This window comes from Hyperolius riggenbachi, chromosome 4, assembly GCF_040937935.1.
Source record: "Hyperolius riggenbachi isolate aHypRig1 chromosome 4, aHypRig1.pri, whole genome shotgun sequence".
NCBI classification, from domain to species: Eukaryota; Metazoa; Chordata; class Amphibia; order Anura; family Hyperoliidae; genus Hyperolius; species Hyperolius riggenbachi.
In genome coordinates this window covers 73,429,779-73,452,887 of record NC_090649.1, presented here as the reverse complement: position 1 = coordinate 73,452,887, position 23,109 = coordinate 73,429,779, and the positions used below count along the sequence as shown (strand labels likewise).

The 23,109-nt window shown below is 44.2% G+C and overlaps 1 protein-coding gene across 1 annotated transcript in view; it reads left to right on the top strand.

Annotated features, from left to right (window-relative positions):
* The window catches only part of PUM2 (pumilio RNA binding family member 2), a 134,050-nt gene that overhangs the window by 91,201 nt on the left and 19,740 nt on the right, over window positions 1–23,109 (top strand). Inside the window, exons 14-19 of the mRNA XM_068280205.1 lie at window positions 1,010–1,246; window positions 5,342–5,609; window positions 7,746–7,875; window positions 13,764–13,892; window positions 15,176–15,313; window positions 16,149–16,274. Of these exons, the coding sequence (XP_068136306.1) occupies window positions 1,010–1,246; window positions 5,342–5,609; window positions 7,746–7,875; window positions 13,764–13,892; window positions 15,176–15,313; window positions 16,149–16,274 (1,028 nt within the window). The remainder of the gene's footprint in view (window positions 1–1,009; window positions 1,247–5,341; window positions 5,610–7,745; window positions 7,876–13,763; window positions 13,893–15,175; window positions 15,314–16,148; window positions 16,275–23,109) is intronic.

The following is a 23,109-nucleotide window of genomic DNA, read 5'->3' as shown; positions in this document are numbered from 1 at the left end:
AGTCTGTGACCCGACTGGGACACAGGCTACTGCACATGCGCTCTCCTGGCTGTGTGCCTGGATTGCATTGCCAAGGCTGGGAGCGTTCTCTGCGCATGCATAGTTACAAGAGTTAGCTAAATGTGCATGCGCAGAATGCTCCCGACTAAGAGCTGGCGCATGGCATTGGCCACGGACTTATACGAGGCTGGCAGTGGAACAACAAAGGACACCGAGTGACCTAACAGAATACGTAGGGCTGAAATGAGCTCTAGGTAAGTAAAAACCAACTTTTATCCTTTGTCTTGAGTTTACTTTAAAGTGAACCTCCAGACTAAAAATATACTCAGCAGCACTGAAAAGGCTTGGTGTTTCTTTAACAGTTTCACAGCATCAGAACTTTGTTTTTCTTACCCAATCCTCATTTTTAGCTGCACAGAAGAAAACTGAAAATTTTTCTCTAATGCTATGCAAAGGATGATGGGATTTCTGATGATGATCTCGTTCTGCTGTTCTGGCGCAAATATGTTTTTTCACATTTTCAATTTGAGATTTGAAGCCTAGCGTGCGCAGTTGGGAGGGGGGGGATCAGGACACAGGACAGTTGGAACTGTGTCTCATGCTTCCAGTCACCTCCTTCCAGCCAAAAAGATGGCTGCCCCATGAAATCACAAACATTTGCCTATTCTTTTAAAACAGGGTGGGTAAGAGATTATATTGCCTATCTATTTTAATTAACATAACTAATGTAACTTAATGACAATGTTTGTTTAGGCTGAAGTTCTTCTTTAAGCTATTTTTTACACAGAATTGCTCTAAGTCAAATCAAAATCCACTGCAAATCTTTCTACATTAATAGCAACTGGTTTGCCATGCAAGTACGACTTTTAATGAATGCAGACATATTGATAAATGTCCACCAGGGAATCATTGTTTCGTTTTTATTCCATTTATTTATTTTTGAGTTGAGTGTGACATGTTCTGGTTGTTTGCTATGTTTTTAATTAGTTTCTGTCTTGTTTTTATTCAGTTGGCAATTCCGCAGGTAGTAGTGGTTCGAGGAGAGATTCCTTGTCTGCCAGTTCAGACTTGTACAAAAGGTCTGGCAGTAGCTTGGCACCCATAGGGCAGCCTTATTACAACAGCCTGGGTTTCTCCTCCTCTCCGAGTCCGCTAGGCATGCCCCTACCAAGCCAAACGCCAGGACACTCACTAACGCCACCGCCATCCCTCCCATCACACGGATCTTCATCCAGCTTGCATCTAGGTAAATCCAACACGTCATGTGTCTGTCTGTGTTCATAGTTGTGTTTGTGCTCATGTGACCGTGTATTGTTTGTTGTCAGTTGTGCATTTGTCATGTTAAGCCACTTTGGAAAGAATCCCATAAGTTGTTGCTGTAGTGTGCTATTAGTTGTAGCTTTTTTTGTTCTTCCTTGTTTTGTTTGTCTCTTAATGAATTGGATGCATCTTGTGGACCCTGCACTATGTGTTTGGGCCCAATGATGGCTTCCACAGCAATTGTACAATGTTTACAGAACTACGCGAGGAATACTGGCCCTCTAATCTTAGTGTAAGGTGGAGGAGATTGTGGTGGATCAAGCTTCATACACTTTAAATTTCTGTTGCCTGCATGGATCTGGGCTCGGGTTACAATGTTGTGCAGACACATTGCTAGTCTCCTGGCTAGCGAAGTGTTCTGTTGCTATGGAGGGTGGAGGAGGGCAGGCAGAGTGTGCATGCGATTATACACTCCACCAAGATGACTTGTCGGTGGTAAAACGACTGGAATCAGGGCTATTGTACACATGCTGAATTCTCAGCTGAGACAAGTCGGCCTTAGCCTGTGTACAAGGCTTTAGATATACATATTCATTTTTTACACCGATCAGTCACAACATTAAAAACTGCTTATGGGTGAATAACAATGATTATCTCGTTGCAGCAGCACTTGTCAAGGGGTGCGATATATAAGGCAGCAAACGAACTTTCACTCCTTGAAGGTAATGTGTTGCAAGCAGTAATTGTCAAGGGCCAAATTGTAATAGCTGGATAACTGTTAAAGGGCATCTCCAAAGGGTGTTCCCAGGATGCGGTTGGTTGTATTTACTTAAAGTGCTCAAAGAAGAGACAAACTGTAAGCTCGTCCTGTATCCCAGAGAAGTGCTACTGTAGCACCGATGACTGAAAAGCTGAAAGAAGGGGTTTCGGAAGGACTCAGTTATGAGGCTAATAGTACCTTGTTCCTCAAAAAAAAAAGTTTAGTGTCCATAAATAATTTTCTATTTATAATCCAAAAGAGAATGTGTAAGGAAAAAAAAAGTACCGCTATGGGGTACTTTGGGAGGGGGGAAGCCTTTGGATCTTAAGGACCTTCCCCATCCTCTTTCATCCTTCCGTTCCAGCGCTGTCATTGCTAAAAATCAGCTGGGGCTCCAGGATCCTAACTATTCTGTGTGAACTTTGCACAGGCACAGTAGCGGTTTTCCTTGGGCTCAGCCAGAAGTAGCCGAGCTGGATCGGATCCGCTCTACTGCGCAGGTGCAGACATCTAGCACCAGCGCACTAAAGCGGATCTGAGCTCGGCTATCTCCGCCTGAGCCCAACGGAAAACCGCTGCTGCGTCTGCGCGAGGCTCACACAGGATTGTCCTGGACCCCAGCACCGCCGACTAGCTTGTTAGCAGATTTTCGGCGGCTGACGGTGCTGGAACGGAGGAGGACATCCTAATTAGGAACCAGAGGCTTCCTGCTCCTGAGGTAAGTACCCCATAGGGGCACTTTTCTTCCTTACAGATTGCCTTTAAAATTGCATAACTTGTTTAAAGTAAACCCGTTGGAAAAAGAAATGCTAAAGTTATTTACCTAGAAGAAAGCCTCTGAATGATCCAGTTGTTCCTCAGGTTGTCCTCTTGCCCACTGCTTCCCAGCAGGACCACCACCTTCTTCTTGTCCCTGCTCCCATCCATTTAAGAGCGCAGACGCATGAATGGCCTACACAGTAGCACGGAGCTGCTTGTGCGTGGAGGAAAAAGCAGAGCACGAGCGGCTTTGTGCTTCTGCATGGACCATCTCTGCACTCCTGCATGGATGAGAGGGCGGCCGCGTGAACATATTCGATAAGCCCTGTCAAATAAGTTCAGAGTCCCAGTGCTGAAAGGTGAGCTTGAGAGGGAAAGAGGAGAAGCCTCAGGATTTTACTCTACTAAGGTAAGGATCTATCTTTTGACATTTTTTAAACTCACAGGTACATGTTGAGGCTATTGAAGTGGAGAACTGGTTGAGGGTAGCCTCTTTGTTGACAGAAGGCATCTTTGGTTATGAAACGTGCGTCAGGCCCGTAACACTGAGCTGTTCTGGTGGCACAAGGGGGACCATATTAGGCAGGTGGTTAAATGTTTTGGCTGATCAGTGTGTGTACTGGCTTATTAAGCAGGGCTGTAAAATAGATGTTTTAAATCAAGCTTGCACGGATGCCAAGTAGAAGCCATGGCTTGGAGCTCAGTGGCGCATGCATTGCGGGTTAGCTGTGCATAAAGCATGTACCTGCGCTTGAGGCTCCTGTAGCGCAAAAAGAGGACATTCAAAAGAACAAGCACTATGTATTTTTATCTTGTGATGCCTGTTAGAGACACTGAAGCAAAAAAATTATGATTCAATGAATTGGTTGTGTAGTACAGATAATTACTAGAACATTCATCAAAAATCATATTTTTATTTTCAGTTATATAGTGTTTTTATAACATTGCATCATTTGCTAATATTTGCAGTTCACTCACTACTCAGCATTCTAAATGATTTTACGGAGCAGGCTAGTGAACTTTTGAACTGTCCTCTGCAGAGAAAAAGAAAATACAGTGACAGTTGAGATAACATGCTTCAGAAGTTCTCTGGGACTTTGAATGTCGTAGAGATCAGTGGCTCTTTTGCATAGATAACTGGAGTTTCTGAACTCTTTCTGTACTGGAAACAATATTAGACTCTGTCTCTGCTCCTAATGTTTTATTTCTTAGCTTTACTACACATACAAATCATTATATCATAAGTTTGTTTTCACTTCAGTTTCCTTTCAAGAGAGTTCTAATAACATTTATGCTGCAGTCAGCTGATACTTAGTGACCCTGAAATAAAGCGATAGTGTAAATTAATCACATGCTAAAAAAACTTTTACATCTACGTTTTTTTTCGTGGTTCTAGAGACTGGAGTAGATGTAACCGAGCAATGTGATAAGGAGTTAAGTGAGCTGATATTGCGACGGACCTTTTACCATTTCCCTTTCCTAGTATTACATGTTTGCCCAGATGCCCATGCTCTCCACTGGTGCAATGCCCGGCCATGTCTGCTGTCTCCCCTATATCCGCCATTACCGCTAGTGCCTGTATCCCGTGGTACATGAAGCAGGCCGGGAGTCAGCAAGGGGGACATTTAAAGCGGATCAGAGATGAAAAACTAACAACTAACTTGTGTATGTATCTTATCAAAAGTTTAGATAGTTTACACAGCAAATCTAGCTGCAAACAGCTTCAACAGTTTATGATTATTTATTCCTGTGATACGAGGGCAGCCATATTCTGTTTGTCACATTGTCACATGCTGAGGGCTGAAGATACTATCAGCTTGCCTGTGTGTAAATTCAGTCCCCTCTCCTCCCCTCTGCCTCTGAAATCAGTGGCTAGTAACCTCCTCCTTCTCCTGCCCAGACTGAGCTCCCATAAGCCCTTGCTACAGTGCCAAGGCACAAAAGGAGCTTTGGGGGTCGGCTTGTGTAGTTTATAGGGAATTAGAATATTAAAACAAAAAAAAAAAGTATTTGGCTTGAGGAATGCCCTATAAACCATATGCAAGGAACACAATTATGCAATGAGTAAAAGTTTATCTCGGATCCACTTTAACACATGAGGGGCGTCGGGCAGGTGGTGGAGGCGTCATTGCTAGGCCAATTCCTGATGGAGTTCATGCTGAAATCTATTGGAAAGTGGTCTGCGATGTATGGGCAGGCAACAGATCTTTCTCTGTTTAGATTACATCAGAGAGAGATCTCTCCTGATCGATCTGCTATACATTGCCTGATGTATGGACACCTTTACACTCTTAATAGCAGTTGATTTTTTTTCCCTTGGGTTTGTTTTAAAAAAATGTTTTGTCAAATTCCACTGAAGGTGGCCCTAATCGGGCATCTTATCCTCCCTTACACAGTTCGTTTTACTTCAGGGTCACTCCCACAAATCGATTCCTGCCTGGCATTACCCGCTGCTTATTACCAAATAATCTCAGACTTTCAGGAGGACGCTCGTTAGTGGGATACTTTCAGAAATGCATTTTACCTTTTTAACAAACAGTCCTGAATTGCTTATTCTTCCAGGCGGGCTAACAAGTGGCAATGGGCGCTTTATTTCTGCTGCCCCTGGAGCCGAGGCCAAGTATCGCAGCGCCGCTAGCACCTCCAGCTTCTTTAGTTCCAGCAGTCAGCTTTTCCCGCCCTCCCGTCTGAGATACAGCCGGTCAGATATTATGCCCTCTGGACGCAGCAGACTGCTCGAGGACTTCCGCAACAACCGCTTCCCCAACCTACAGCTCAGGGATCTGATCGGGCACATTGTGGAGTTCTCTCAAGACCAGCATGGGTCCAGGTAGGTGTGCCTCTGATTTACAGCAAAGAGGAGAGTATAATGCTATTGAGGAGATAAAAGGGTTAGGGAGGAGATCTGTGTCCGACTTACCAACAACCCACCGATACAACGACCCAAAGATGTGAAATTTATTCACGTGGGATCAAGGCAAAAAAATTAAGAAATAAAAATCCAAAAAGCAAAAAGACAGTCCAAAGAGAGGCCGGCACCCAAAGGGCTGCTGCACAGTACCTGGATTCCCGAAGCTGTCTTGGTGCTCACAGCATAGACATCAACACTGGTAGTTAGGAGAAAAAACAGCGCTGGGCACTCAGGCTGATGCTTAAGGTTTATTAACCACAAATACAAACAGACATTGCAGGCATAGGGAGAAAAAAGAAGTCTTCTTTTTTCTCCCTATGCCTACAATGTCTGTTTGTACTTGTGGTTAATAAACCTTAAGCATCAGCTTGAGTGCCCAGCACTGTTTTTTCTCCTAACTACCACAAATCCAAAAAGACCTTGTTTTTGAGAAAATAGATCTAAAAAAAAATTCTAAGAAATGTTTTTTTAAACTGGTAAAATTACATTTTGCTGTGGTACACAGGGGGACAGAGGTGACACATGGGGACACTGAAGGAGTACAAAGGTAACAAATGAAATTATAGGGGACAGAGATGGTACAATGTTTCAACTTATGTACAAATTAAGGCTGCTTACACACCAAGACGTTACAGGCGCACGTTAGTGCGCCTGTAACGCTCCCCCAACGCACAGCAATGTAACACAAGTGGGTTGTTCACACAGCCCATGTTGCGTTACATGTAACGCTGCACGTTCTGTGCAAAGTGCAGCATGCTACGGCGTTGGAGAGGCTATAGCCGCGTTAGACTGTTTGCACATGCGCAGTGGCGGGCAGAGAGGAGGCGGGGAGAGCCAGCTACAGTAGCCGCACACATGGCTACTTAATATTCACTGCACTGGCGGGCGCTGATTGGCCGGCGGGACCACGTGATGCGGAGTGTCTCGCTCCGCATCACGTGGTCCCGCTGGCCAATCAGCGCCACTCTGGGAGACATTATAGGAATCGAGCTGCCTAACGCGGCTCACTCTACTGTCGGCTCTTGCAGCACCATACGTTGTGTTAGGTGCACGTTATGCGACCTTAACCACCCTGGCGTTCTGATTAAATCGCCAGGGTGGCTGCGGGAGGGTTTTTTTTAGATAAAAAAAAACTATTTCATGCAGCCAACTGAAAGTTGGCTGCATGAAAGCCCACTAGAGGGCGCTCCGGAGGCGATCTTCCGATGAGCGGCCCTCCGTGTTTCGCTTCCCTCGTCGCCATGGCGACGAGCGGAGTGACGTCATTGACGCCTCCGATCCAGCCCTTAGCGCTGGCCGGAACTGTTTGTTCCGGCTACGCTGGGCTCGGGCGGCTGGGGGGACCCTCTTTCGCCGCTGCACGCGGCGGATCGCCGCGCTGCAGCGGCGATCAGGCAGCACACGCGGCTGGCAAAGTGCCGGCTGCGTGTGCTGCTTTTTATTTGGTGCAAATCGGCCCAGCAGGGCCTGAGCTGCAGCCTCTGGCGGTGTTGGACGAGCTGAGCTCGTCCAGACCGCTCAGCAGGTTAACGTGCCACCTAATGCAACGTCTTGGTGTGCAATAAGCCTTAAGGTAAGAATGAACTTGCAGTCCCAATCTCATTAGTTAACTGGGTATTACCTGTATTCATATCAAGATCATTAGTACCTTCTACCATGTTCTCCAATTTGCTGAAGGCGTTTTGATGGCTTTTTTTTTTCTTCTTCCTGGGCTTGGTAGCACCACAGCAAGCAAGTGTACCTCACCAACAGGGTCTCAGAACGTTGGTCATTCTTTTTATTGCCGTGTTAACTTTTCTTCACAATACCATATGGTTTTCTTATTGTGGTTTGCGTTCCAGCGGATTCCCTCCGGTTAGTGGTGACACCACAGGGGAATTGTGTATTTTGTTCATCAGTGGAGACTCTGTGGAGATGGGTCCACCTTTCCCTGCCATTTCCCCAATTCTTTTTGTGCCTGTAGCTCTACTTTTAAGGCATTACATTGAAGTGTGACTATGCAAGTCTGGAAATGAGGACCTTTACCCTTATCCTTTTTGTTTCTTTGCCTTCTAGATTCATCCAACAGAAGCTGGAACGCGCCACTCCAGCCGAGCGCCAGGTGGTGTTCAGTGAGATCCTGCAGGCCGCCTATCAGCTGATGACCGATGTCTTTGGGAATTATGTTATTCAGAAGTTTTTCGAAGTAAGCCATTTGCCAGTTTTATGTGCTTGTATATCGTATGTATCCCATGTTTTTGAGTATTTTGTACCACCAGAACAGTTTCTTTCCCAGCATTGCCATAGTTTTGCACTCTTCATTTTCACTCTTGCGCACAGAATGGCTAGAGGGCAGGCCAGAATGCAGAATGCACACCTTACTTTGACCCAGTAATCTCTTTCTATGGACAAAGTCTAACATTCCTGAAACCCTTTGGAAACAACAGATCCAAAAATATAAAGTTTACCTGTAGGGGAAAAAAGTGCCCCAAATGTGAACTCCACTTGGGGCTGGATTCTCCAGAAGCTTCCTCCACTAGAGCCAATCCAGCATGGTCCCCTCTGCACAACGACATACCTGCGCACTAGCACAGACCTGCTCGGGCTTTGCCAGGAAAAGCAGAGTCTGGTCGTGTTTGTACTACTCCACATGTGCAAGCTATTTGTGCAGAAGCACAGACCCGATCAGGCTCGGCTATTTCTGCCAAAGCCCGAGCAGGACCGAGCTATTGTGGCTGAGCTTCAGGGTGTCCTGCTCTTGGAATGGCTTGGTGGTGGAGGTTGTAAGAAAACTCTCGAGGTATCTTATTTCTTTCCTTGATCGAAAAGGTTTGTTTTAAAAGGACATCTGTAATGAGGGAAACAGAGGCGGCCATATTTATTTCCTTTTAAACAATACCAGTTGCCTGGCTGTCATACTGATCCTGTCTCTAATACTTTTTGCCATAGACCCTGAACAAGCATGCAGCCTTTCGGGTGTTTCTGCCATTGTCCGATCTGGTTAGATTAGCTGCATACTTCTTTCAGGTGTTATTCAGACACTACTGCAGCCAAATAGATCAGCAGACAGAAAGAGACGGCACTCCACTGGCTGCAATTTCAAATTGCTGTATTCAGGAACAAGACATTACATGTTTCGGATAAACTCCTTCATCAGATGGAGTTTATCCGTAACATGTAATGTCTTGTTCCTGAATACAGCAATTTGAAATTGCAGCCAGTGGAGTGCAGTCTCTTTCTTTCTGTTTGGAGATTACCCTAAACCGTGTGAGCAGTCCGGTTTGAGACCTGGCATCGGCAAATAGTCAGGTTGAGTACACCTGAACTAGCTGCATCTGTGGCAACCACAAAAAGGACTGCAAATAGACCAGCAGGGCTGCCAGGCAACTGGTAGTGTTTAAAAGAAAATAAATATGGCACCCTCCACATTCTTCTCATTACATTTGTCCTTTAACTACTTAAGGACCACGGTGATTGAAATCTACGCCCTGTTTCGGTGGGCTCCTGGCTGGCAGGGTGTAGATTTCAATCACCGCCCGCAGCGCACATCCGTCGTTTCCGTTGCTCCCCGCCGATCGCGCCGCTCAAATTCAACGTCTCTCACTGCAGCTCACTGGCTCTGCCTGTCTCTATGACGGCAGAGCCCTGTGAGCGGGTCAGGAGCTGACTTCATTGGCTCCTGGCCGTGTCGATCAATGTATGCTGCTCCCATTGATAGACATGGTCGAGAGCCAATGAAACCGGCTCCTGACCCGCTCACAGGGCTCTGCCGTCATAGAGACTGCAGAGTCTGTCAGGAGGATCTCGGCATATGTCGGTTGCGGCGGGTATGCGCGGTGATTCGTCAGGATTCCATCGGTATTGTACCAGTGGTCTCTGGTCCTTAAAGGGAAACTTAAGCCTTAACAAATATACTGTCATCAAGTTACATTAGTTATGTTAATTAGAATAGATAGGTAATATAATCTCTTACTCCCCTGTTTTAAAAGAACAGGCAAATGTTTGTGATTCATGGGGGCTGCCATCTTTGTCATGGGGGCAGCCATCTTTTTGATTGAAAGTAGGTGGCAAGGAGCAGGAGACACAGTTCCAACTGCCCTGTGTACTGATTACCCCTCCCAGCTGCACACGCTAGGCTTTAAATGTCAAATTCAAGATGTAAAAAAAAAAAAATTGCACCAAACAGCAGAACGAGAACATCATAAATCCCATCATGCTTTGCACAGCATCAGGGGAAAAAAGCCCGGGCAGTTTTCTTCTGTGCAGCTAAAAATGAGGCTTGTATAAGAGGAAACAAAGTTCTGGTGCTGTGAAACTGTTAAAGAAACACCAGGCCTTTTCAGTGCTGCTGAGTCGATTTTTAGTCCGGAGGTTTACTTTAAGGGAGCAGAGACCACTGGTACTTAAGGCTAATTTTACACCAGGACGTTGCGTTAGAGGGGGCGTTAAGGTTGCATAACGTCCCCCTAACGGAACGCCTGGTGGTGCTGTGCAGCTCACTCTGGCGTCAGTGATGCCGTGATGCGCACTCTTGTGCGCATGCGGCATCACGTGGTCCCGTCGGCCAATCGCCGCACAGAGCGGCTGCTCCAGGAAGTAAACACTGCACGTCATAACGTGCAGTGCATAATAATTAGCCATGTGCCTGGCCGCTCTCCGCTCCTCCCCCACATTACTGAGCATGTGCAAGCAGTCTAACGCGGCTCAGCCGCGTCCAAAGTACTGCATGCAGTACGTTGTCTTGTGACGCAGCGTTACAATGTAACGCAACGTCCGCACTGTGAACAGCCCCATTGATTTTTCATTACTGTGCGGTGGGCTGCGTTACAGGCTGCTCTAACGTGCGCCTGTAACGTCTCACTGTGAAACCAGCCTAAGTGGTTAAGTTCATTTAGGTGAACCCATACCTGGGAGCTTTCATACCAGTCGCAGGAGGAAGTAGTTGTCCAGCTTTTATCGTCTCTTTCCTCACCTTTTATGTAAAATGTACATAGGAGGGGATTCCAACAAGAGTCCATGCACTCTCCTGTAGTGATTTATTATGGATATTCCTTTTTTATTTTATTTATCTTTTGTAAAATGATTAGTTGGGATTGTGAAAGCAATACAATACAGTAGTGATGAGGAATATAATGTAAGGGTCCTTACACCCTGAAAATTGCAGTCTCTGTACCATCGTGATTATCAATTATTAAACACGTGTTTCACACGATTGCGTGATCGGCAGGTGCAATTACAATTCCTGACTGAAAAAAGATGTGTGAAATGACTGCTCTATTTGCTTGCACTTCCAGAATTCATTTAACCCAATCGCAAAATGGAAAAGGACAAATGCAGTAGGCACTACATTTGTGATTGGGTTAAATAGGGCTCGCAGCACTCTGTACAAGGCACTGTCATTACTATATGAATCATGGTGCCCTTGAGATCAGCAGAACGCATTCTCTTAGAAAATCTGATCAAAGCGCATGCAGTGTGGTCGAGTTCTTAAAGGTACATTCTGTGTTATTTATCCAGCACAAATACAGCAGGAGCTGAGAACTAAATGTGATAAGACATCGCTCCCACATATTGCAATACATGTTGCAGGGATTCAGGGTCCAGGTAGTCTCTTATCCCCACCCTGGCCCTTTCCAGAGTTACCCAATACTATGGCAACAAGTATGCTAAGTGGAAGCAAAAGGGCAAGTGCTTGGACAAAGCAGCACCTGGATTATATGTGACTACAGGAAAAGCTTCTTAGTAAGGCCTCATTTAGCTATTTCACCAGCTTTTTTTAATTGCCACCAATCGCTAGCATTTTGAAAAGCGCTACTGCTATCTAATGTATATGGCATTCCCACTTAGCGATTGCCAGCGTTTTGCCAAAATGACAAAAGCCCTGCATGCAGCATTTTTTTTTCTTTGCGAATTTGGAGCGATAAAGTTTCTTTGGCATAGCAAACAGCAACCGCTCCAAAATCGCTTTCCTGTACAGCGACAAATCGCTGGAATATCACTTCACAAAATGCTAGTGATTTTGCTAGCGATTTGTGATTCAAGTCACACATACTGTGCCATTACTTGTCCTGCACATGGCATCCTTGCTATCCATAGTTGACTTACTATAACTGAGCTATCCTATATACCTACTTCTTGTATACCTTCTTCTGCTGAAAATCAGCATTTCTACTTTGCTTTAAAAGATTCCTTACAGCTTTAAAGCTACTATACCAGAAAAAAATTGTGGCAGAACATCATTGAAATGGTTACACGAAACTCTCCAATACACTACAGTCTACTTGACATATAAATTTTATTCCAATATTGTTGTAACAAAATACCCAATACCCATTAAAATGAGCAGTACTGCGATGTCTTGCCTACGCTATTCACAGCCGGCTGTGTCACACACCACGGACACCAATGCATACCCACACACCTGGTCCAGGCAAGGTGGAATAAAGCGCAGGAGGTGGTGAGAGCCCGCAGCGGCACCCCTTGCCAGTGATGTGTGTCTGATGCATTTGCCACTAACCATTTGCGCTGCATGCTGGCTTTATAAGGCAACTAACCTGATCTGCTTTGATGGGATATTGATAACAGCACAAGTGTATCTTATGAACTGCCTCTGCATGTGAGACAAGTCCTTTTCCTGGAGTACCTTGAGCATTGTAGGCTGGCTGCAGACAGCTTATTGAAACTCCCGGGAGTATAATGACTGTCCAATATGCATGTGTGTGGGTATGCATTGGTGTCCGTGGTGTGTGGCACAGCCGGCTGTGATTAGCGTAGGCAAGACATCGCAGTACTGCTCATTTTAATGGGTATTGGGTATTTTGTTACAACAATATTGGAATAAAATTTATATGTCAAGTAGACTGTAGTGTATTGGAGAGTTTCGTGTTGATCATAGTGTCACTACTGGCTCCCCTTACAGGGTAGACATCATTATTAATTAACAGTTCAGGCGCAGGGTATTGTTGTGTAGTAATTATGAAATGGTTACACAGCACTTTGTCCTGCTATGCAAAGGCTATTCAGCTTCAAATCCGCATCCAGACTGGATTGTTTACATTCCAGTGTTACATTTGTTAAAACACTCTCTGCTTCAGGCATAATTGAGAACTGCTCATTAGAAGATTTTAATATATAATAAAAAGCAGTTAGAATAAAATACAATGGCAGCTTTCAGGGCAAGATAAACTACACTTTGGAAACTTGTAATTTGTGGATAGACAATATTGTGCACAAAAGCAAATATGATAATGGTATGAGTAATAAAAAGTAGGAAAACACATTTTTATTGAATGTTATGTCAGAGTTTTAGACTACTTTAAGACAAAATAATGAACCTTTCCGGTTTTCACTAGTATTATAAAGGGCTGGAAGCTGAATTCCCCACCATCCATGGCAGCCTGGAGGGGGAATGGTATCTAACACGGCCGGGACTTGTGCAGCAGCAGGATCAGCCATATAGCGGCTCTATCCTGCGCCCAAGTCTACCAGTGCCGATTCCTCTCATACGCATCCTAAGCAGCTGCTTTATACATTGACAGAAAGTAAACATTAATGAGAATCTAAGGCTGGGAGGGGTGGTTCAGTTTAACTTACCTGGGGCTTCTTGCACCCCCTGGAGTCATCCTGTGCTTGCACCCCCTGGAGTCATCCTGTGCTTGCACCACGCTTCCGAGACCCTCCAGCCATCAGCAGCGACCCCCTCAAAGCTGGCCGGCCACGCCCTTCCTTACTGCCTCACCGTGCATAACGGGAAAATCATTACTGTACAGAACGCCTCCTCCACAAGGAGCACGATCAGTAGCCTCCGACTAGCTGCGACCGGCCAGCTTTGAGGGGGTTGCTGCTTGGAGGGGGGGGGGGGGTGCTTTAGTAACCCTTTCTGTCAACTTGGAATTATTATTGTATCTTGTTGCTATGTTTGCATTTGTATTAGATATTAGAATGGCTGGATATATGTGATTATGCTCTTTAGGTATACATTCCTAGAGCTTCTCCAGCAGTGGTGGCTTCTTCATGTGCTGCTCCAGCTCTGGTGTTTCATAGTGTAGTGTGTAGGAATCCGATGTAGTTACGTCATTACTACTTATTTTTCAGTTTGGCAGTATGGATCAGAAATTAGCGTTGGCAACCCGTATCCGTGGACATGTACTTCCTCTGGCTTTACAGATGTATGGCTGCCGTGTCATTCAGAAGGCTTTGGAATCCATATCTCCGGATCAGCAGGTAATTACATGCCTGTAGCATCCATTGCACTATGTTGTATCAAATTCTAATGGCACGAAGATCATAAAGTGTGTGACCAGTAGGTGGCATTACAGTGCAGGAAACAGCCTTACTGTGACCTACAGGTTTTTGATTTTTTTTCCCCTTACTATCTAATCTTTAAAGGGACTGTAAGCAGTAAGAAAAAAAGAAGGGAATCCAGCAAATCCGGCTTAAGTGGCACGTGTGCGCCCTCGGCTGGTCGCTTTAGGAGTTCTGTGCATGCGCGGTCCAGTCTTTAGAGAACTTCACAGGACTGTTACAACGACCAGCATGATCGTGTGCAGCTGCAGCCAAAGTTGCCAGATTACCAGGCACCCAAAGCATGCTGGGAGACCTCGTGGGCTACAGGAGGGCTGGAGGAAGGCCTTGGTAACTCTAGATTTTAATTATAGCTGTCTGCTCAGGTCCCTTTAAAGTGGATCCGACATAAACTTTTACTCTTTGTATAGTTGGGTTCCTTTCATATAGTTTATAGGGCATTCCTCAAGCCAAATGCTTTTTTTTTGTTTCCTCTTAATATTCCCCTATAGACTAAACAAGCCTCGCCCACAGCTTTTTAGAGTGCCTGGCACTGTAGCAAGGGCTTATGGGAGCTCAGTCTGGGCAGGAGGAGGAGGAGATTACTAGCCAGAGATTTCAGAGGCAGAGGGGAGGAGGAGAGGGGACTGAATTTGTCACATTACACACAGGCAAGCTGATAGCATCTCCAGCCCTCAGCCTGTGACAAACAGAACATGCCTTTTTTTTTTTTGTAACTCAATTTTTATTGAAATTTTTTTTCCAAAATATCAACAATACAATAACATCGGATGAGATTTGTAAACATAATAGTGGTTATCATCATGGTTCATCAATACAGCATAACAGTAACCGTAAGTAGTTTAATAACAGAACATGCCTTGAATGCCTTGGCTGACCGAATTTTCTTAAAAGCTGTATGTAGCATCCACTGTAAGCTGTGTTCATGGTTCCATGTCGCCGTAGGGGTTTAAGACTTAATGACAGAAACCGAGGTTGTTTTCGCTAAACTAGCCACCACCAGCCATCCATCTGAACCAGCCCAAAATCTATTTAATTAATGATCTTTCATAATCTCGTTATATAGACGCATTTTAAAGTGTAAAGACTTGCACCTGCTAGATGGTTTGCTGCTGAGGCAGCCGGATGGGGCCTCCTCTGCCGGCAATCTGGCGTATGTATGGTTATTCTGAAGCCAATGATATCATTATCTTGTCCTGCAGAGTGAGATGGTGAGGGAGCTGGACGGGCATGTCCTGAAGTGTGTGAAGGACCAGAATGGAAACCATGTTGTGCAGAAGTGCATTGAATGTGTTCAGCCTCAATCCCTCCAATTCATTATCGATGCCTTCAAAGGACAGGTGGGTACAGTGTGTCCTCATCCTGCACAGGTAGCCATTCTATACAAGCTGTCATGGACAGGGTTTTTTCAATGCACCACACATAAACTCGGTCTACTTTTCTCCTGAGTTTCCTCACAGATGCTTTCTCATGTTGTAAACAAAAATTATCTGCACCCAGCAGAGTACAAAGAATGTGTACGGAAATAAATTTCAAAGGAAATTTTAGTTTTTTTATTGTAATGTTTTGTTTTTTTATTAAACATTTTATGTGTTTTTTTTTGGGAGGGTGGGATGTAAATAGTATTTGTTTGGGGTAAATATATGTTTATTTTTTTTATTTTTACATTTAGATGTAGTTTTACTTTTTGGCCACAAGATGGCAACCTTGAGTTTGAGTGACCATGTAAGCTACATAGTCAAATATAAATCCTTTGTAACACTTCGTTATATATTCTTTGTACATTGATATATCTTTGACCAGTGTAAAAAATTGTTATTAATTGTAAACACCTGTTTTTACACTAAGAAATGTATAAAGTTGTTGACCACTAAGCTATTTTGCCTATGTTGTACTAAAAAAAAAAAAAAAAAAAAAAAAAAAAAAATATTGTAACATACTCTAATGCAAAACTGAATAGAGAAGAATAGAGCTCTGTGACTGTATACAGGCTTCTGAAGGGTGTTTTACGCACACAGGTGAGAAGGTTTTCCGTTTCAGGTCGTATCTGTGGTCATGTTCTTTGCTCCACTTAATCTGCTTAGTTCATTGTGTAATTCTGTATGACTGTGGCATAGGAGACTCTGTGACTGTACCTGCATTCTGCTCACATGTTGTATGTTGTCCTGTCCTCAGGTGTATGTGCTCTCCACTCACCCCTATGGCTGCAGGGTGATCCAGCGCATTCTCGAGCATTGCACGGTGGAGCAGACTATGCCTATTCTGGAGGAGTTACACCAAAGCACAGAGCAACTGGTGCAGGTAAGGCTTCATCTGAAGAGGCCACAGCAAGATCAGGCCTTCCTTTCTGTGCATCTGGCAGGCTTAAATCCCCACCAGCTTCTGCAACTCCCTACAGGACTTTCACCCCTTAAAAACCTCCACAAAAGGAACAAAGGATCGGCATACACATGTAAATATTTCTGTAACCAACTTCTGTCTCCTTCCCCTTTGTCCTATCAGGAATGTAATTCCCCAACCCAATATATTCATAAATGTAGTACATGGCAGTTGCTTACAGCTACCTTTTACATCACACGAGTGTACCTGGGCCTCGTGCCTTCCTTTTCCATGTATCTGGTTCTCATGCTTGTCCTTCCATATTTGTATCCAGACCCAGTGTTTACCCTTCCCATCGCATGAGATCTGGCATTGTCCTACCTATCACATAAGATGATCTGGATCTGATGCCAGCCATAATCACACATGTAAGGGTAGAAGACCGAGAGCCCAATATGGTGTAGTATGTTTAAGAGGGGAGGGAAAGTAATATGAAAAGTAAGTATAATACTCACAAACCAGGGTTACCTCCAAGGCAACCACTGTAAAGGCAGGTGGGGAGAACAAGCCTGTCCCCACTCAGGAATAAAACGTCGCTCTCTGTAGATAGGAGGAAATAGCAGGGTATGTCACCCTTCCACCAAGGGTGGACTTCTAGATGCGCTGAGGTGTACAGAGGCGCCGGTAGGGTAAAAGTCGATAAAAAGTTTAAAAGATATTTCGGCTGTGGTGGTGGACCAACCAACCAAAAATAGACACATGTACTTGTAATCGTACAAATAACATACAATTTATTCGTTTTGCTCCCAATAACAGTCGCAACGCGTTTCACGGGCGAAAACCCGCTTCTTCAGGCAATAAAAAGACAGGAGCAATACACTGCAAAAATGACAGAGATAATTGACAATCATCAGAATACTAGATGTGTTGTAGTTGTAAAACATGTGCTTAACGGCTATTGATCTGTGCCTATTCCATATCAAAATCAGTATATTATGTTGTACAATGCCATAACGGTATTAATTTCCAATAGGACCTAGTGTCCCTGTGGAAATCTGTACTTCAGGGAATTACTCTATGTAAACAATACCACCAATATAATTTCGCATAAGGGAATATATAGCAGTGTCATAGAGGAAAAAAACGGCAGGACAGTGGTGCCTAGAAAAACTTAATGGGAGTGTGGGCGAAATGAGAGGCCGTGAAGGTGAAGAAAGGGGCACAGAATGCGGAGGAATTTCTTACCAGCATGTACTCGATGAGTGGCTTGGCACCTCTGTATCGGCCATGCTGGAGTGAGGGGTATATGAACGAACGAGCGGAGGAGGTGAGTGACGTCAGCGAGGGGCGCTGATAGGACGGTTGGAGATGTGTGTCCAATGGGGATGGAGTGGGCGGGAGCCGGTGTGAGAGACTAGCGTCATGTGATGTATGGTGAAAGTCGGGGCCGGGGTGACGTGGCTTATAGTGTGTGCGCAGATGCGGACGGAGGGGGGGAAAGAGAATGCGGAATGGGGTGGTGCTACGTTAACTTCCGTATCTCGAAAGGACATTTTGGTTATGGGAAGAACGGGTGGAATCATTAGAGGGGGCTTGCCCATACTGATAGTGTGTGGAAAACTATGAGAATAATAGGGGAAGATGGAAAATGATAACAAGGAATAAATATAGACTATAACTTGAGACTCATTGTACAGTTTCTTGGAAAGTCAAAAACTATGAGATCAATTGTACTATATGCAGGACCATGCTGCCCCCTGCTGGAATAAACCTAGAGTTATATACACATATATAAGAGCTAGTTTCTTTGAACTGTAGTTGTTACAACCGTTGTAGTAAAGTTCCAATCAGGATTATACATAGACTGTCCGTGTTTAAAACACTATATGCATCATTAAAGGCACAATAATATTGCACATCCATCAACTGTACAGGTAAAAATATTTACATAGATAAGATAAAAACAATGTTCAGGCTGTCTAGGTTGTAGTGGGAATATCCAAAACATAGACAAGATATGAAGTCACCATAAGAACAGGGGGTAGAGATAAATATATCAAAAATTGCTAAACAAAGCTCGAGTAATTGAAATTAAAATTTAAAACATTTTTTTTAAAAACATTTTTAAAAAACAATTTTTCAAAAATTTATGGTAGGAATTTTCACAGTTTACCCAGAGGGGGATAAAACCTTTTCTTCATGCATGGGCGCTTGATGGTAATAAGTTCCTACCATATTCTAAAAGTAGAAGATGAGAGACGACCAGTTAAAAATAATAGGTACATATCTGTGGGGGTGATTAATTAATAGATTTTCTCCAGCTGCTCGTTGAGACCCTCTGGAGTAAGGGATTTCAAGATTTGGATCCAGTACATCTCACGTGATTTTAAAAGCTCAAACGAGTTGGACCGGTTGTGTGGGATGGCGTCGATGAGTGTGATCTGAAAGAATTCTGGGTTGCTGTCGTGATGGGAAGTGAAGTGACGTGACACGCTATGGAGGGGATATTTGTTTAGAATGTTTCTTTTGTGTTGTCCTATTCTGGATCTTGCGGGTTGAGTTGTTCTGCCCACATACTGGAGCCGGCAAGGGCATGAGATGATGTATATTACGTATTTTGATTCACAGTTAATATGGTATTTGATCTGGTAGTCTATTTTAGTGGCTTGGGATTGGAAAGTGGTAGTCTGGTGGATAAATTTACAGGCTAGACATTTCTTGTGTTTACATGAATAGGAGCCTGGAAGTGAGCCTATAGGGGTAGGGATGGGGTCCTGTACGGGTGTGCGCAGCTTGCTGGGAGCTAGTATGCCTCGCAGGTTGGGGGCACGTCTGTAGGTTACTGCCGGTGCGGGGGTGAGTATGGATCGTAGGTGGGGGTCCTGTAATAGGATTTCCCACCTTTTGTGTAGGATATTGCGAATGGACGAATGTTGAGCACTGTATTTTGTAATGAAACGGGGTGTGTCGTTGGTCTGGGGTTTGGGAGTCGGGCCTGGAGGGTTTTGCATTTTGGCTTTCTGTTGTGCATCTTTAAGTAGTTTTTTCGGATATTTACGGTCTGTGAATTTTTTGGTCAAAACTTTGGACTGGGTGTTGTATACTTGTGTCTCTGTACAGTTACGGTATATTCTTTTGTATTGACTATATGGGGTGTTTCTTGTCCAGGGGCGGTGATGGAAACTGTGGTAGTGTATGTAATTGTTGGCGTCTACTGGTTTGAAAAAGGTTCTAGTTAATATGCGTGATGAGTATGTGTATAGGATGAGGTCTAGAAACTCTATGGAACTGGGGTCATGGTGGGATGTAAACTGTAAGCCTGCTGGGTTAGTGTTGAGATATTCGATAAAAGGCGGAATTGAGTTAATGGGACCTTTCCATATGAAGACCAGGTCGTCGATGTAACGTTTGTAAAAAAATGATATTGTTGGTGAACGGGTTGTTATTATGTATTTTCATCTGTTCCAAATAGCCCATTGTTAGATTTGCATAAGATGGGGAGAAAGAACTTCCCATTGAAACCCCGCTTACCTGTTGGTATACATTATCACGGAATGTAAAGACGTTATTTTGGAGAATAAATTCGGTACAGTGTAACAAAAAGGATTGTTGTGTTTTGGGCATGTCTGTATTGGATTGTAGATAATATTGTAAAGCGGTGAGTCCGAATTCATGTGGTATGTTAGTATAGAGGGAAGTCACGTCACAAGTCAACCAGATATAGTCATCTTGCCATGGTGTGGATTGTAAAAAACTGATCAGATGTTGTGAGTCTTTGATGTATGAGGGGAGTGATTGGACGTGAATCTGTAAATGTGTGTCTATGAATTTGGATAAGTTGCTAGTGATAGAGTCTATTCCTGAGATGATGGGCCTTCCTGGGGGTTTAACGATATTTTTGTGGATCTTGGGCAAGTAATAAAAAAAGGGGGTCTTGGGGTGATGATTGATGAAATTTCTTTCGTTTTTGGTAATTACGTTATTTAGTAAGGCCTGGTTGATAAAATTCTTTAGGGCTTTGTTGAGTTCTGCTGTCGGGTCGGTGTCCAGTAAGGTGTAGTGTCTAGAGTCGCTTAATAGTCTTGTAGATTCTTCTAAATAATCAGTTCTATTGAGGATGACAATCCCCCCTCCTTTATCAGCTGGTTTGATTATAATGTTGGCGTTGTTACGTAAAGTTTTGAGGGCAGTCTTTTCTAGGGGTGTGAGGTTTGAATGGGGAAGGGCATCAGGAATAAGTAAATCTTGTAGGTCATTGAGGACTAGGGAGTAAAATGTGTCGATGAAGTTACCCTTGGATGCTGTGGGGTAAAACCTTGAGCGACCTTTGAGGTTGGTGCTAATGTATTTTTCTGTTTTTATTTCTGCGGGCGACATGGTGACTATAGGAAGGGAATCGTTGTTTGTGATGACCAAATTGAGGGGGTCTATGTGAGGAGTGGTATGGAGTTTTTTTAGGGCGAAGTGTCTTTTCAACGTTAGTTTCCGAATGAAGGTGTTTAGATCCCCGAACAATTCGAAAAGGTCTGAGTTGTTGGTGGGACAGAATGATAAGCCTTTTTCTAGAAGGTTAGACTCTTGTTTTGTTAGAATATGGTTGGATAGGTTGAAAACACTTCTTTTATTGCTGGGGTGGGTTGGACAGGGATTGTGAGGATGGGGATCTAACGTTTGTTTCTTTTTTCTTTTCCCTCGGCATCCTCGTTTTCTGTGTCTGATAATTGGCGTTTCAGTTTCCTGAGTGGCTGCATTATGGTGCGGGTTTGGATGGGACTTGGTAGCTGGGTGGACAAGAGGTTCTGTGACAGAGAGGCTGGCAGTTCTAAAAAAGAGGACGACATAGTTAGGTTTCGGGCCCCTTCTGCTGGGGCTGTATTCTTGGGTTCGGGACTGTTCTCATTCCTGATCATTTGTTTAGAATTGGTAGTCAGGGGGTCAGATTCTGAGGAACTGGGTGGTGTGGTGGGTGGACTGGGGGATGCTGTAAGGTTGAGGTCGGAGGTGTAGGTGCTAATTTGAGATAACCTTAGGTCGTTGTGGGGGGGGTGAATGTCCGGGTTTGTGGAAGGGGGGGAGGGGGGATTTCCATCCGAGGGGGGTGCTTCGCGGGGGGTCTCACAAATGACCCATTTGCTGAAGCTGAAACTGGATGTGGATGGAAGAACCAAGTTATTGGATTTGTTCATGCCTGCTCCAGTAGGTGGGTTGTTAGAGAGGGAGGCCGGAATGAGGATTTTGGCCTGGTGTGAACGGGACCTAAGGGGTGCTTGGCGTTGTGTTTTGGGTGCATCCTTTTCAGTGAAGGACTTAGTGTAATTGAAACTGTGGGGTGGTGGTACTGTTAAGGGTGGTTTTACAATGTTCACTTTGGGTGTCGGTGGTGGCGGTGGTGGTGGGTGGACCAATGGGGCAGGGAAGGTGAGGGGGGGAGGGGGAAATGGTGGATATTGGGCCAAAGGAGGTCTTGGTATGGAAAGACTCATTAGTGGGGGTGGGGGTATATTAGGAAACTTGCTAGGAACTGATGGGGCCGCTGGGGAGGGTGTGAATCGTGGTTTCCGTTCCCGTTCCCTGTGCTCTGCATATGCTAGTCTGTCGCGGTTTAATTTCTTTATTTTTGTGTCAGTGGTATCCTGTTCAAATCGTTTGAGTCTGGAAGTGAGGTTGGATAATAGGGGATAGTATTGGGGTTTTTTCTTATGTTGGGCTATAAAATCTTTGCATTCAATAATTGTTGGTTGTAGTTGTAAAATTAGGGATTTCCTCTTTTTAATAATCCTTTCCATAATGCCTTGGGTACAGGTTTCTAAATAGTTATAAAATTCAGTGGTAAAATCTGTATCTTTTGGAAATGCGGAAATTATTTTGATTCGTATGCCGTCTGGGGAGATTTTTTCGTAAATATATGTTTCTTGCATGGTGACATCAGCTAGATTAAAAAATTCATCTTTCAGGGCAGACTCTAGTTTTTGGAAGGTGGGTTTTAAATCTATATTGTGTGTGGTGTCACAATCAATCAAGTTATTTGTAGGTTCCACCGTGTGTGGGACGTTCTTTTTAAACTGTGCCAGAAGGACGTTTCTGTGTCGGGTGTGTTCTTCCAAAAAATCCATGTTCTCGTGGGCTGCGATCGAGTCTGGGTTGCCGTGTAGTCGTCAGACGACGTGGCCAAGCAAGCTTGTGGAGATATAAGGGTAGAAGACCGAGAGCCCAATATGGTGTAGTATGTTTAAGAGGGGAGGGAAAGTAATATGAAAAGTAAGTATAATACTCACAAACCAGGGTTACCTCCAAGGCAACCACTGTAAAGGCAGGTGGGGAGAACAAGCCTGTCCCCACTCAGGAATAAAACGTCGCTCTCTGTAGATAGGAGGAAATAGCAGGGTATGTCACCCTTCCACTCATTTCGCCCACACTCCCATTAAGTTTTTCTAGGCACCACTGTCCTGCCGTTTTTTTCCTCTATGACACTGCTATATATTCCCTTATGCGAAATTATATTGGTGGTATTGTTTACATAGAGTAATTCCCTGAAGTACAGATTTCCACAGGGACACTAGGTCCTATTGGAAATTAATACCGTTATGGCATTGTACAACATAATATACTGATTTTGATATGGAATAGGCACAGATCAATAGCCGTTAAGCACATGTTTTACAACTACAACACATCTAGTATTCTGATGATTGTCAATTATCTCTGTCATTTTTGCAGTGTATTGCTCCTGTCTTTTTATTGCCTGAAGAAGCGGGTTTTCGCCCGTGAAACGCGTTGCGACTGTTATTGGGAGCAAAACGAATAAATTGTATGTTAT